The sequence below is a fragment of the Lytechinus variegatus genome, chromosome 4, assembly GCF_018143015.1.
Source record: "Lytechinus variegatus isolate NC3 chromosome 4, Lvar_3.0, whole genome shotgun sequence".
Classification (NCBI taxonomy): domain Eukaryota; kingdom Metazoa; phylum Echinodermata; class Echinoidea; order Temnopleuroida; family Toxopneustidae; genus Lytechinus; species Lytechinus variegatus.
Window position 1 is genome coordinate 17,606,529 of NC_054743.1, and position 15,379 is coordinate 17,621,907.

Here is a 15,379-nt window from a genome sequence, read left to right on the forward strand (position 1 = left end):
AGAATAGTTTAGATTTCCGTGGATTTCCGTCTAAATTCTATAACCATCGTTTTTCCCGATGTCTAAGCTTTAAGTCGATACCAAATTTAGCTGCCCGTTTTTATATTAGAGCCGATTTAACTTGCCACAAGACCCCAAAAACCTGTTCAAAAACGGTCATTTTTATACCGCGCAGTCATCGTCGCGCACCGCATGGGGGTAAATAGCTGTTCGCTTTTGCATGGCGAGGACGATTCCCCTTCCATTCCATGAAAATGACATGAATTCCGGGCTTAATGTAAACAAAATAAATGTTGCTAAAGCAAATAAGGGCTATACCCACAACTCTTCCAGGGATAAAACTTACTTGTAGAATAATTTCAGCCCAAACCATCGTCATAGTGATACATTCGTGTTGTTATATACTCTGCGTTTTACACAAGTCAACACAGCTTGATAACGCACGGTTAATATTCTTCAGATTTTGAAGTTTTTTTTGTTTATAAATGTAATTAATAATCATTTTGATGCAGTAAAAATTATTTTCGGCATCTCTTAAAACACTTTTTAGGCATAAACTAACATTAACTCTGGCCAACTTTAAAGTAGCACATAACACAAAGTTTATATACTACACAATTTACCTAGTGTAATTTGTCTTTTCACAGATATTTCAAGTAGCCAATCAAAATTTGGTATCAAGGTGGCGTCATATCGGCTTAAAATTATGTTCAGTCGATTCTACGCCCAAAATTACCCATAATCAACATGGTGAAGTAAAAATCTAACACGGAATATAATTTTGGCGCACTTTCAACTCATTCTGGCCCACTGTGCGACGCAACGATTGAAAATGCAAGTCATATCACAATGGAGCTAGAGCTTAGAGGCTTTTGTCGAAAGTCGGTGGACCGGGACAGCATTAGAATCTCTTGAACAACACATGCCACCGGCATTTGCAACTGTTTGTCCGGTGCAAATCTTTGGATCATCTGCTGTCCCAATTAACCACCAACTTTCGACAAAAGCCTCTCATTGTGATTTTAATTGCATTTTAAAAGAATCAATGCATTGTAGAGAGTGTCTCCGTGCGAAAACTCTACTGTCACAGTCAACGCACAGAATCGTAACCTTTTTACTAAAGTATAACGTCGCAAGTCTTTGCGCATAATATCGCAGCGGTATTTTCTCCAGGGCCCCGTTGCATAAAACTTTTTACCTGAGAAAACTCAGGTTGTTTTTACCAGAGTTTTTGCCCTGTGTTAAAGTCAATGGCAGAAATCAGACTAACCTTAGTTTTCATTTTTTACCATAGTTTTTTCAGTTTTCCAAAACATAATAAAAACAGAGTAGAAATGATAACATACATAATCAAATTTCTTCATTTAATTCTCAAGCTGCAAGCTCCTTTTAAAGAAAATAGAATACCCCAAAGGTATGGAAAATAAATTAAAAAAAAATAAATATAAAAATAGCACCTAATGTGGCACATTTTTCAATCTAACCAAGACAAAGGAATATGGAATAAGATTTACTATCATGAAGAAAGACGGAACAATATAAAATATAATCTGGTGACAGATTATGACAAAATATCATTCACAACCCTGGGGGGGGGGGTACAAGGGGGCTCGGGGAAATTTTGCTCCTGAAATACAGAGATCCCTGGCTGGAATTAACTAAATGGTCCCTGGAAAACCACCATTCATTGCCATGTTAAAGCTTATCCAATTTTGCAGAATAAGACAGTAAATTGTGAAAAGTAGCCCACAATTTTATTTTTTTTTTTCATTTGTATTTTTTGCTTGTTACAGTCTCACCAATATTTGGTTAGATTTCTCACAAATAAACTCTCTTACAAGATCCACTCAAGATCAGGGGTAATAAACAAATTATTCACATTTCCATGGGTAGACAACAGAACCATCTACTTGATGGTAACTTTGAAACATGTAGTTTTGACAATTCCAAAGTTTCAAATGGTAGTACCTGTTCATTAATGACATGGATCTTTACAATTTATGCCATGGTCACATTTGTTCTACGGCGGCCGTACGGGAAGTCGAAAACAGCCGTTTTAACATTTTTTTGTCCAACTACATATAAGTGGTTTGAATCAAAATTGATAAAACGGCTGTTTTCGACTCGCCGTACGGCCGCTGTAGAACAAATGTGACCATGGTATAAATGATATAAAGGTCTCCATTTGTACAGACACAAACGCCAATTGAAATAAAAAAGCTTGTGATCCTACAAAAAATAACATCAGAACCTCTTTACATGTACACCTGAAAATCATACCTCTTCCAAAATAAAATAATAGGGGGGGGGGGTTCTAACAGAAATGTGAAATCAAGTATTACTAGTAATTGAAAATGGGTAAAACATCAAAGTGATATGCACAACACAGATGACAAGAAAAAAAAAATGATATCACACACGATTTCTTTTGTATTTTATAATACAAAATACTGTAGGGAATACACGTTTCAATTTTATACATTCAAATGAGAGGGAAAAAAATAATTCTTCATATTTCATTAAAATGAAATTCAAAAGAAATTGGTATCAATTACACAACTCTCTCCAATCTACAGGCCTTTTTTTCCACTTGTGGATATACCCTTCATATCTTACCCTTCTTTTTCATGATTTACTTTGTTTTAAATGAGTGCTACTTTTTAATTACAGTTGGCTAAAATTCTGGCACACTCTCATTTTGGAATCATTCTGAAAATTAAAAATAAAATTGGTGGCCCTGCATATTAATATCAACTGTGAAGTCAATGATTGATGGACAAACTGGCATGAGCACTTTTAACATTTTTACTTCATTCATTAAAGTACACACATTTTATGAGAGAATCAGATTCTTGTAAGTTGTTATTGATAGAAGGGTAGCATATATTAGTGCACGGCTGGAATGAGGCATGTTAGCAATTAGTTATCTTAATGAATGAATAAACACCACAGAGAGTTTTCATTGACAAAATAAATGCCAATGTCACCTAGTTAAGAAAAAAAAAACATGGCATGAATGGTTTTTAAACCTAACACCTTTTCAGATGACATGCAAGCTAATTAGTTTTTAACCTAATTACCCACTAATCTGTAGTGCTAGACTCACATCCCAGCCATTTTTCTACCAGTGTTAGGCTTACTCCCCAGTTGTTTAATGCTAAAATTCCTCAATCCGGCCATGCGCCAAAATACATGAACACAAGAGTTGATCTGTCAACATGATTCTACATACATTAGCACACACAAGAGAGAAAGCACACTACATTCCTTTAAGAGCTTGGTGGATTGAGAACTTTCCTGACACCCTGAACGTATTCATCAGACGGAGGTGGGTGGCGCCTGGGGCTAGCCAGGTACTCCTTGATCCCTGGTTGGCTGGAGAAATGCTCAATGAAGCGCTATAATCATGGAAAAGGGGATCAAGGACAAGAAAGAAAAAAAAATGCTTACTGCATCGTAACACCTATAAGTTCATGGATAATAATCCATTATCAAAGCTCATCACGACACGGAAGAACCATGTCAAAAATTTGCAGCTAGTCTAGCCAGAGGTGCCTCTTTCACATGCAAATCCTGCAGGCGGTCTTTCATGACCAATCATCACACTTCATTATAGACAATACAATCGGGAATCCAGGAAAGTTACTATGAAAAGACGCATAGTGCCTTTATTATAGCGAAAATCCTATTGAACGTTGCAGCACGCTAAAACAACAGAACAAAGGAAATATACCCCATATTTTGATCAAATCGAAAAGCAAATGGACTGAACTCTGCTTATAAAATTACTTTTGTATGGATTATAACCTCTTCATAACAAAGTTAGGCCGACTATGATTGAATTGGATCGATTATTTATAGTATGAATCTTGGTTGAACGCACCGTACAACTGAATTTTGACTAACTACAGTAATGTATGATTGTCATTGGCCAAGTTTGTAAATACATTATATTGCTTCATTATATACATCACAGCAATGCCATTTTATGACAATTTGTGGCTAGCTAGTTGATCTAATGGCAAGCAATGCTGCACTATACTTGTTTTAGAGGCCTACCAAGGAAGAGGCTCATGGATTGCCATTGGTTTTACTGTAAGATGCAAATCCATTGTATAAATGCATGCATCAAGTTCATTAGGTGTCATCTCCTGGTGATACTAAAAGCTTCAACAATGTGAATCAGAGAAGCTGGATATCAAGTTAATACCACTTTGATCACTATTTCTCAGAGACATACCATAACTACTTGGAGATTCAGACACACAACATACATTTGAACTGGTTAAAAAAAATGACACGTGGTGCTGCTATCATACAATATGCAATATTGTGTATTCATTGGGCTCATATGATTTGTGCCACACAATAGCAGCTCAGTGCACCTTTACCTGGGGTGGCCCCAGGATAAGGGGGGCTAAGATTTCACTCTTTTTCTCAATTGAACTATAGGGTTATTACAGGGCCCATGTCTCTCCTTTCAAAACTCTTCTTCTTTCTTACTTTTTGCCCTCATTTTATCTCTTTCTCTTTTTGTCTTTCTCTTTTTTTATTCCTTCACGTTTTCAAAAACTCCTAGGGGGTAGTCAGTTCCCTATGGCGCTGCCTATTCCTGAACTGATTCTTGACACTAGGCCATGTTTTTCAGTGCGAACAAGTTCCTATGAATCAGCTTCACTCATATTCCATTCACTTAATGAAGTTTATGACACAAAGCACAATCACCCAGTTCTCCAACCTACCTTGCAATTAGGAAAATCTGCTAACAAAGGCTGAAACTGCGAGATATCATTCACGTAGCTTACACTGTCAAAGAACATAAGATCAGCCATGGTGAGGGAATCTCCTACTAGGAAACCAGATTTACTCTCGCCCAAAACCTATAAGTAAAAAAAACAAGTGGAATGCCTCTGGCCGTCTCACCTGCATCACGCGGTTCAATATAGCAGCAGTGCTCACTTTGAATACTACTCTAACTCACACAAGATGTTCAGTGATACATGGTTACTCTTATTTCCCTTTTTTATGAACTAGACCAATAAACTTACAGAGATATGATGGTTATTCAACAAAAAACCCCAACATGGCCAAAGTTCATTAACCTTACATGACCTTTGACCTTGATCATGTGACCTGAAACTCGAACAGGATGTTCAGTGATACTTGATTACTCTAATGTCCAAGTTTAATGAACTAGACCAACAAACTTTCAAAGTTATGATGGTAATTCAACAGATACCCCCGATTCGGCCAAAGTTCATTGACCTTTGACCTTAATCATGAGACCTGAAATGCGCACAGGATGTTCTGTGATACTTGATTACTATTATGTCCAAGTTTCATGAATCAGATCCATAAACTTTCAAAGTTATGATGGGAATTCAACAGATATCCCCAATTCGGCCAAAGTTCATTGACCCTAAATGACCTTTGACCTTGGTCATGTGACGTGAAACTCATGCAGGATGTTCAGTGATACTTGATTAACCTTATGTCCAAGTTTCATGAACTAGGTCCATATATTTTCAAAGTTATGATGGGAATTCAACAGATATCCCCAATTCGGCCAAAGTTCATTGACCCTAAATGACCTTTGACCTTGGTCATGTGACGTGAAACTCATGCAGGATGTTCAGTGATACTTGATTAACCTTATGTCCAAGTTTCATGAACTAGGTCCATATATTTTCTAAGTTATGATGACATTTCAAAAACTTAACCTCAGGTTAAGATTTCGATGTTGATTCCTCCAACATGGTCTAAGTTCATTGACCCTAAATGACCTTTGACCTTGGTCATGTGACATGAAACTCTGATAGGATGTTCAGTAATACTTGATTAACCTTATGGCCAAGTTTTATTAACTAGGTCCATATACTTTATAAGTTATGACATCATTTCAAAAACTTAACCTCAGGTTAAGATTTGATGTTGACGCCGCCGCCGCCGCCGTCGGAAAAGCGGCGCCTATAGTCTCACTTTGCTTCGCAGGTGAGACAAAAATGACGGCCCGTAAAGATCTCTCCCAAAATGTTTCTCGTCTTGTTCTAAGGTTGGGTTTCACATCCCACCGCTGGCAAGATAATCTGCCATAGTGATGGGGATCTCCTACAAGGAGAGATGATCTATAAAGAAAGAAAATGACAGTGAGTACAGTGCAACTCTCTGAAAAAGAAACAGTATTTTCTATGATTGGGTTAATTTCCCACCGCTGCCATCAGAAAGCCTGCTAGGGAATCTCCCACATAACAAATCCAGATTTACCATCGCCCAAAACCTACAGAAATTAATGTATGAAAATGACAGTTGGGACAGATCTCTGTCAATGATCAACACGTTTTGTCTAAGATTTGGGTTCACATCCCATCCAGGATCCCATCCCTGCCATCAAAAGTATGCCAAAATTATTTAAACTACTATAAGGATTCAAGCTTTAATCTCACCCAAACTGTAGTGTACCGTGATTTTACATGACATTGTAAAATGGCTGTTATATGCACATAATACACAAATTTTCTAAACAACTCTTCAGTAAATTTTCTTAAAGTTCATAGTGTGTGTATTATTATAGTAAACTATTTATTACTGCACATCAAAACCAAGGAAACATCTGAATAAGAAGCACTCTTATATCATCTCTTCAACCTTAACTAAACTCTTAATGAACCTTTTATATTTCATACTTATATGTATGTTTATTTATTTGCACAATTTTTTCTTTATTTTTAAAAATTTTATATCAATACAGTGCGTCACACCAAAAACAAAACCGAAATTTATCGATGATTTATTATAACTTAATCACAAATACAATAGACTAATGACCTACCATTGTAAAGCTTAGAATCTCCTCTTTCATCTGAAATTACTTAGATTATTTCTCCTTCACGCAGGAGTGAGCAAAAACAATTTGAAGAGGGGATACCAAAAAGTCATTTGGCGGGCTGTATATGGGTTTCCACAAGAAAACCTCACTTTTAGAAAGTTCAATCTGCTCTTTAATTTGATACCTCAATTACAGAAAATGGTCAAGAAATAGCAAAGTTCTGGTTATTTGAAATAAGGCTTGAAATTCAATAATTTCATAAAATGAAGAGGTTTTACAGGCTAGCGTTCAAACTCACTTGACACTCCGTTTTGTTGACGATCAGCCATGCGATAACCATGGATAACCTTTTGTTAACCATGCGATAGCTTCTGTTAAAACCGGTGAAAACACGTTTATTTAATGAAAATATGGAAATGCAAGCATTGTTTCGAGGGATAACTTTTTACTTCTTGACAATTTTTTGTGATTAAGGTATCAAATAAAAGAGCAGATATTAAACTTTTTAGGCATGTGATTTTCTTTTTGAAATTCAGATCACCCCCCACCAAATGACTTTTTGGTATCCTTTCATCAAATTGTTATTTTGCTCACTCATGCGTGAATGAGGATTGATCTCATTAATATCAAATGAAAGAGGAGATTCTAAGCTTTACATTGGTGGATCATTTGCCTATTGAATTTGTGATTAAGTTAAGATAAATCATCGCTTAATCTCAGTTTCGTTTTTTTCTGGGACGCACTGTACAAGTGCTATAAAACTTGAAATATTGAAATTTCAAATTGTGATGATCTGAAACTATCTGAATACCATACATGTATTGTCAATAAACATCGACACATAAAAATTAAAAGCATATCTAAAAATACCCTGAATAATTAATTCTCATAACTTTCAAGAATGAACTGACATATTTCCTGAGTTTTTGCTTAATAAACAACAGATTTTCCCTAGCTCTCTAAAAATCACCAGACCAATATATATTTCATGACATTTGCTCTGGCCACAAATGGCTCCGCTATAAATTCCACACACTAATAGAATGATCAACTCAAATCCTGGATTTAACAATATATCCTACACTAAAAATAACCCTAAACCTAACATGAAACCCTACTGCAACCCTAACCTTAATACCTCGGTCACATTTGCTCTACGGCGAGTTACAAACAGCCGTTTTATCAATTCTAATTCAAACCACCTATATAATGTATATGTAGTTGGACAAAAAAAATGTTAAAACTGCTGTTTTCGACTCGCCGTACGGCCGTCGTAGAGCAAATGTGACCAAGAAATAACCCTGCATTTTAGAGGAAATAAAGTCCACAGCAATAAGCCAGTTCATAGTTCCTTTCTGCGCATGATCAAAAGATTCTACGCATGATCAGGTCATTTGTACTAAAGTGACATGGTGCTTTAAAATCTAATGAGATAAGCACCAACATTGATGTCTTGATTATTCATATATTCTTTTGAATTGTCGTTTTCATTTACATCCACAAAAACAACAATGCTTCCACGAATGACTGGTATTTCACAGTTTGTCAAGTACATTGTGCAACATGCTAAGATATGCATTCAAAGTAGGAATGCAACAAATACCTTCATTAAGTGTTCATTGGTGTGCTATTCTAGTCACCTGGTCTATTCAATTTCTTCATCCTGCTATGTAAGGCAAGCTTACGTAATATCTTGCTTTGAAATCTGCCTATCATAACGAAAGAAATGAAAGGTTATTTGACCAAACTTGCCCATGAAGTAACTACGAACTGGTCTATTGTTGCAGGAGCAAATGTTGCATCATCACCAAATAAAACCTACTACCCTCAAGGAATCATCTCACCCACTCACCTTCTCAAAGACTGGTAGGTACCTCTCCTTGCTCTGCTTTCCTGCATTCTGTAACATCTCTTCACATTTCTCTGATGTGGCTTGAAACTTTGCACCGGAGAATCCTGCTTTAAGCATGTCCCTCGCTCCCATGGATAGCATCTCAATTCTACAATAATTCAAAGGGTACATCTTACTTCATGTGGAGTGTTGTGGCCCAGTGGATTAGTATCCGGACTTTGAAACAGAGGGTCGTGGGTTCGAATCCTTCAGCAAGAAACTGATCCATAATGTGCTGCACTCAATTCAGGTGAGGTAAATGGGTACCGGTAGGAATAACTCCTCAAGAAGCTGTGTGCGCTGTGAACGCCTAGCTTAGCCGGGTAATATAGGAGCGCCTTGAGCACCCAACAAGGTGGATATGTGCGCAATATGAATACCCTATATTATTATTATTATTATTACCTAAATCTGCAACATTTGATAAGCTTTAACATTTCAATGAATGGAGATAATTCATGGCTCCTTTTTTAGTTTCCAGGGCTCTTTAGTGTATTTTGGGGGCAAAATCGACCCAAGCCCCCTTGTATTTTTTTCTTCTCTGTCCCCCCCCCCATCCCACCATAAAAGAATTCCCCAAGATAGTTTGATCTGCTTACTTTGTTTGGTCCTCTGGTTTCCCCTGTAAGTTTCCTTTGCTGCAGATATATCGAAGAATGCACTCACTCCCAATAAGATTCTGACCATCAATCTCCAACAGGGGAACTTGTTTAAACATCAGTTTACCATCTAAAATAGGATAACAAAATGTGCAATATTCAAATGGAAAATTATGAGCTCAACAGAAAGATAAGGGTATATATATCTATTCTATATACTAAAAAAAAATCCCCCAACCAAAAATGGTTTGAATAAAGAGAGAAAAGAAAATTATAACACAGAAATCTCAAAATTTCATAAAAATTGGGTGTAAATAAACAATTCAATTTCAAAAGACATCAATGATCAACATGTTAAACCACCATGCCATTTTAAGTTCAAATGACCTTCATCTACATCTAATCACACTCAGAATGGAAGTACGAACTGGTCTATTCACTCTGCTTAAATAGAATGTTGCTGTCAGTGGGTTTAAGATTTTGGTGCAAAAACCTTAATCTACACGTACTCCATTTGGATTTCCAAACTAAATTATCAGAACCATCGATTTTAAAAACTGGATAGAGCTTGATGTATGCTGCCACATACATACACATGATGCTACAGGAAAAGTATTCCATGTAATGACTCAGTACATGCTCGAGCCTTGAAGAATAGTCCCTTTCAGCAGCTTCAGAGCTATCCTGGGGGCCTCATACCATTAAGTTTGAATCCAAACACAAATGCAATGGAAAAATAGTGCTTTGTGCATGCTTGACCGTTTGGAGTTCTCTCAAGTGTTTCCAGTGGCCTCAAACTCCCTCAAAGTTTGTTGCTATCTATGATCTGGGGCCCATTGCAGAAAGAGTTGCAATCAATCACAACTCTAAAAATCATGCACAACTTGATTTTCAACCAGCGCGCATTTGGGACTTGCAATTGATTTTTTTACTTGCGTTTAAACGCAACTTTTTCTGCAACAGGCCCCAGAACCAAATGTCCCTGTCACCTCATCCCCCATCCTCCCTCACACCCTAGAGAAGAATGAATGTAAATCTTACCTGTGATCAACTGCAAAAATTCTTCACGGGTTCTCAGGTAAATATCATCATACTGCAAATTAGGAAAGATAGAAAAATCAAATAGACTTTATAGGCATAAATTCACCAGGAGAAAGATGAACACAACAATGCTCACACTTCACAGTGACAGGAGAATAATGAAATATCATGAAAATTGTGTTCTTCAATCATGACTATGAATTTCTTAGAATATCTAAGCCTAAGAGACTAAGCATATTGAATGTTATATGATATGGTAGTAATGGAGCAGTGCGATTGATTTCATTCAGTCATGAAAGCAATTAAATCTAGAGAATAATAATGCGAGGCTTTGAAAAAGTAAAGTGGGAATTTTTTATACAAGGTTGGACTGGCAATCACTAAATATTAATATTGCAAGTCCCAGAGAAGATGAAGAGTTCCCTCTAGACTTCAAAAATATGCCTTATTTGTTTTATATCCTGCATTTGATTAGATAGAATGACAGATCTCCGTAATCAATTCCTTTTGATCCATCCCTCATCTTGATCAAAATCGTAATCTTATTATCGTATGGAAAAGTATGAAACAAATCTGAAAAAGAAATTCATAAAAAGTGGTCATCTTTTACTTTATTACATTAAGTCTCTCAGATACCATTCTAAAAATATCTTGTATGGATTTTTATTTCCTTTGCACCTTGATTTTTCTTTTTTATACAAATGTTATGACAATTTCATGGAATATTGTATTTTACATATTCAAATTTTGTGTCATATACTGCGTTAATTATTCAATTATGTATTGTTGAAATATATGTATTATAGTGATTTCAATAAGGGAAAGCTGTGGAAGGGTTAAAAAGAAAAAATCTAAAGCTACCACTGTTCTTTATACTTCTTGTGCTGACTGACGTACTTTTTGGTCATCCGCTGCGCTCAGTGAAATCTGCTTAGTGTCTGCACCATTGCATCATGGGATTTGCATATGTGACATCAATAATGGAAAAGTGCACTAATCCGTCATTGATGTCACGGGATACAAAATTTTTGTTTATTTATAGGCGTTTTTTTTTCAACATGCTAGAATATGTTTGGTCACATGATGCCATTTGAACCAATCACTACACAGGATTAAATTCACATCGCATTAAAGGACTTGCCAAAGGAATTGCATAATATAATGTCAATAATGGCAAAGTGAACTATTCCATAATTGATGTCACGGCATAAATAATTCAAAGGAAGAAGAAAAAAAAAGAATGGAAACACAAGAAAAAATACAATGAAGAACGTCGAGAAATAAGAAATTAATGGAAAAAAGAAAGAAAATCATATTAAGATTAAGAAAGAAGGCAAGAATATGAATAAAAGAGAAAAGAAAGTAAAAAAGAAAGAAGAAAAAAGGGAATTTGCACACAGAAAAGTGACATCATAGAAAAAAAAGCGAAAGAAGACAGAAATAATTATGAGCGAAGGAAGAAAATCATGAAATAGGAAGAAAAGATTAAAGATCAAAGAAAGGAGAAATATTTGAAGAAAAATCTATTAAAAAAGGAAGGTGGAAGGAACTACATGTGTGGGAGCAGACAAGGAACTGACAGGAATCACAATTTTCAGTGAGTGTTAACAACTTCAAGTGACACTCATCCAATGTACAAGGTTAAAGTAGAATGCACCTATGGAGAAAAAGTCAAATGATAAAGATATAAACCTCATTTGTGCATTTTAGACCATTTTGGAAGCCAGATAAATACAGACCCCTATTCCCCCTATTTTTCTTACCTTACAAATCTTTCGAATGGATGAAAAAATAGCTTTGAAAATGTCTGCATTGGATTTAAGAATAGATTCCAATGTTAAATCAAAATCAAGTTTTCAGCTAGCATCTGGCAGTTATATAGGCCTGGTGGTAAACTTTCCCTTTTCCCAGATATATGATTCATGATTGTTCTTCACTATTTTCCAGAATTCTGTGCCCCCCCCCCCCATTTTCTGTCTCTTAGAAAAATGGATCTACACCAAAATAGGGTGAGCCCTGTGATGTTACATACTGAAATATGAACATCATCTCACTTCTCAGCACTATTTAAAAACACAAGATATTTTTAGCTTTAGAAGTTTAGTGCCTGGACCAAGTTCAAACGTCCAGAAAGCCCAATAAATCATAGCTAGATATATTCTTATACATTACAAACAATGAAATGTAGATTCACTGAAAAAAATAATGGTCAGCGTGGTGGACTCCTCTTGACGGATGCTCCAGGCTGAAAATATCGTTTTGAAATACCGTAGTGCATTATAATTTTTTTTTTCTTGAAAAGACTTTTAACAAAAAAATTGATATTAAAACAAGTTGACAATTAGTTATAATTTTATCATTAGGGAAACTATGAATTATAAGCTCTTCTTTTTAAATAATTTGCCATTCATATCGACATATCCTCATCTTATTGATTGTATCTGTCTCCAAATCTGAACGTTAACTTCAATTGCACAACCTTCGCCTAAGTTAAAGGAGATGTACTATTATTTTATCAGTAATGATTAACTGTCTTTTGATGGATGTTACATTGTATCTGATATTTTGGGAGGTATGAAAAATAAACCAAACTGAACTGAATATTATAATTAGATCTAACGTTAGTGCATGTGAAACGGACCATCGACCAGACGTCAAACTCCAGGACCAGACTTACAATACACGAAAATCTATAACAGGGACTGTATTCACGAAGATCTATAGCTATCTGGACTGGTGGCGGTATGCAGTGTTTTATTTATTAATAAAAAAAATCAAGTGACATGTCAACATACCTCAATTTTTGCAGCACTCAAAGCCAAACGAGATACTTCTGCAAATCCTCTGCCATCAAAATAGGTCAAACGGGGCTTCGACATGCTGGTTTTCTATCGCTTTTCCACTCGAGCCGTGTGCACAATTCAAATAGGCAGGCTTGGATCACTCCTGTGTTATCAAAATGCGTATAAATCTGAAAAAGATTCAACGTTACATGAATGTAATTCCGATCTGTTGCGAGTGCGGAGATTCCAACACATATCACGAGAGTTTGGGGGAGTGGGCATGCAAGGGCGTCTCCGCTTCTCGGCCAATCAAAATCAAGAAAAGAGTATAAAGGGGCGAATCCACTGAACTAGAAATATTTCTAGGACGTATTTCTAGTTCAGTGGGCGAATCTAACTTTTCTCCGATAATACATGCTCCGATCAACCGCTGAAAGCTGTTTTTTTTTGAGGGGGTGTAGTCTCTCTTTTCCTCTTTATAAACTAGCACCGTCTTTAAACGATGTTTAAAAACCACTTTTAAACTTTTCATAATAGGAAATGGCGTTTAGTAGCTGCATGCTGCACCATTCAGTCTTGAACTATACTGATTACACGCTTCACTCGCTCACCCATTGGTATGCATGGTCATCAAACTAAGTTGTCTTTTTATAATTATGTCAAAACAATCAATTTAATGTAGCTGATATTTGAAATGCACATAAAGAATTTCACTGGCATATATAATGTACTAAGAGCTTGGGGCGCTGGTCCGCTGGACCCACAGATAAAAAATTAAAGGAATTGAATCGGTGAAATGTGATATAATTTTTGCATTATCTGATCATGTCAAAATCTATCAAAACAAATACTTTTAAATAAAGAAGGTAAAGATTTTCGCTGACTTGTGAAATAAAAAAAAGTTTCTCCCGGGGTTTCTGTAAGACCCCGTGGTCCTCATTTTTCGTATATCAATATGATTTATAATTACCCGCCCTGAGTATCAACGCAGGACCGTTACCGACCGATCGGAAATAAAGTTGCTTCACGTCCCATTTCGCATGCAGCGTCAGATACCATGCACGAAAACAATCTTTTGCTATCGTTATAGCAGGGAAATATAACTGGATTAGAGAATACTGGTTAAGAGAATGTAACTCGTTTAGTGAATAAAAAATGATTTATTTTATTATAAAAAATGTTTTTTCTGTCGCCTCATCGAATCCCTTACCGGTAGATTTTGAATACAGGGGTGTATATATATTTTTTTAATTTTTTCGGGAAATTTTCCTAACCGACTTGATTTTGGGGGATGGCTATTTCCTGCACCAGTGATCCAGTCTGATGTCACCACAATTACAGTTTAAATCGCAAATGAATACCAAATAGCATGAATTTAATGGGCAAGCTCCTTACAAAATGCATAGTGTATCAACCACCATCGAACGCTTTATTTTGGGTTGTTTGGGGGCCACGTGAAATGTGAATAAGGGGCATTTATTTGCACGCCGGATTTTATTCTTTTTCACCGTACACAACCCACTCAACTATCAACACTATAGTAGTTGGTAAACTGAATCGCGAAAGAAAATCATGTTACTGTTGCCAATCTTGATTCCACAAAACAAGAATAACTTATGCGTCTGCACATACGACTTCAGTCGGATTAACCCGACAGCGCAAACTGCGTCCAATTGTTTAGGACACTCGTGGCGATTTCGAGAGGGCGTGGCAAAATAGTTCGAGGAGTTTCAAAACTTTTAAATTGACTGAGAATTAACCGATGGACGCAGGACCGATAAAACATTGTGTTTGTTGGGTTCTGTTTTCGTTTATTATAATAGCAATCTCCTTTCCGCCCGTTGTCACCCAAGAGCTATTTATCTTTAAAAGGTTTCCTGAAACAGAATAAGTTAATTCGACGTCCGTTAATTCTCTGATAGACTGACGATGGAGACGGATTTAATTTGTGTCAATTATTTTTCATACAAGAATTTATATTTCGGCTGTAAACGTTGTAGTTTCCTATAGTTCTCGGAATCAGTTAAAAAGAGAGCTCACAAACTCTTGGGATTAATAGCCAAAAAACATAAACGTTGACCAAGTCTGGGAACCAAGAAGACCTTCAAACATATCTGTTATTATTGAGAATGACCCGTGCGACGTTGCTGTGTTCGTGGAGATGACATAATTCATCCGCAATCTTTTGTATCTCGCATTGGTGTCATTTAAAGGTAAGTTTTGCTTATATTTCACGACA

The 15,379-nt window shown here is 36.2% G+C and overlaps 1 protein-coding gene across 1 annotated transcript; it reads right to left on the minus strand.

Moving 5' to 3' along the window:
* Positions 1-2,916: 2,916 nt before the first annotated feature.
* Positions 2,917-13,346, minus strand: LOC121413523 (glutathione S-transferase alpha-4-like). The gene is made up of 6 exons (XM_041606363.1): positions 13,153-13,346; positions 10,358-10,409; positions 9,317-9,446; positions 8,679-8,826; positions 4,743-4,880; positions 2,917-3,398 (listed from the first exon to the last, which is right to left on the minus strand). Exons 1-6 carry the CDS (start codon positions 13,234-13,236, stop codon positions 3,270-3,272), a joined length of 681 nt encoding a protein of 226 aa, XP_041462297.1. The 5' UTR covers positions 13,237-13,346; the 3' UTR covers positions 2,917-3,269.
* Positions 13,347-15,379: the final 2,033 nt, after the last annotated feature.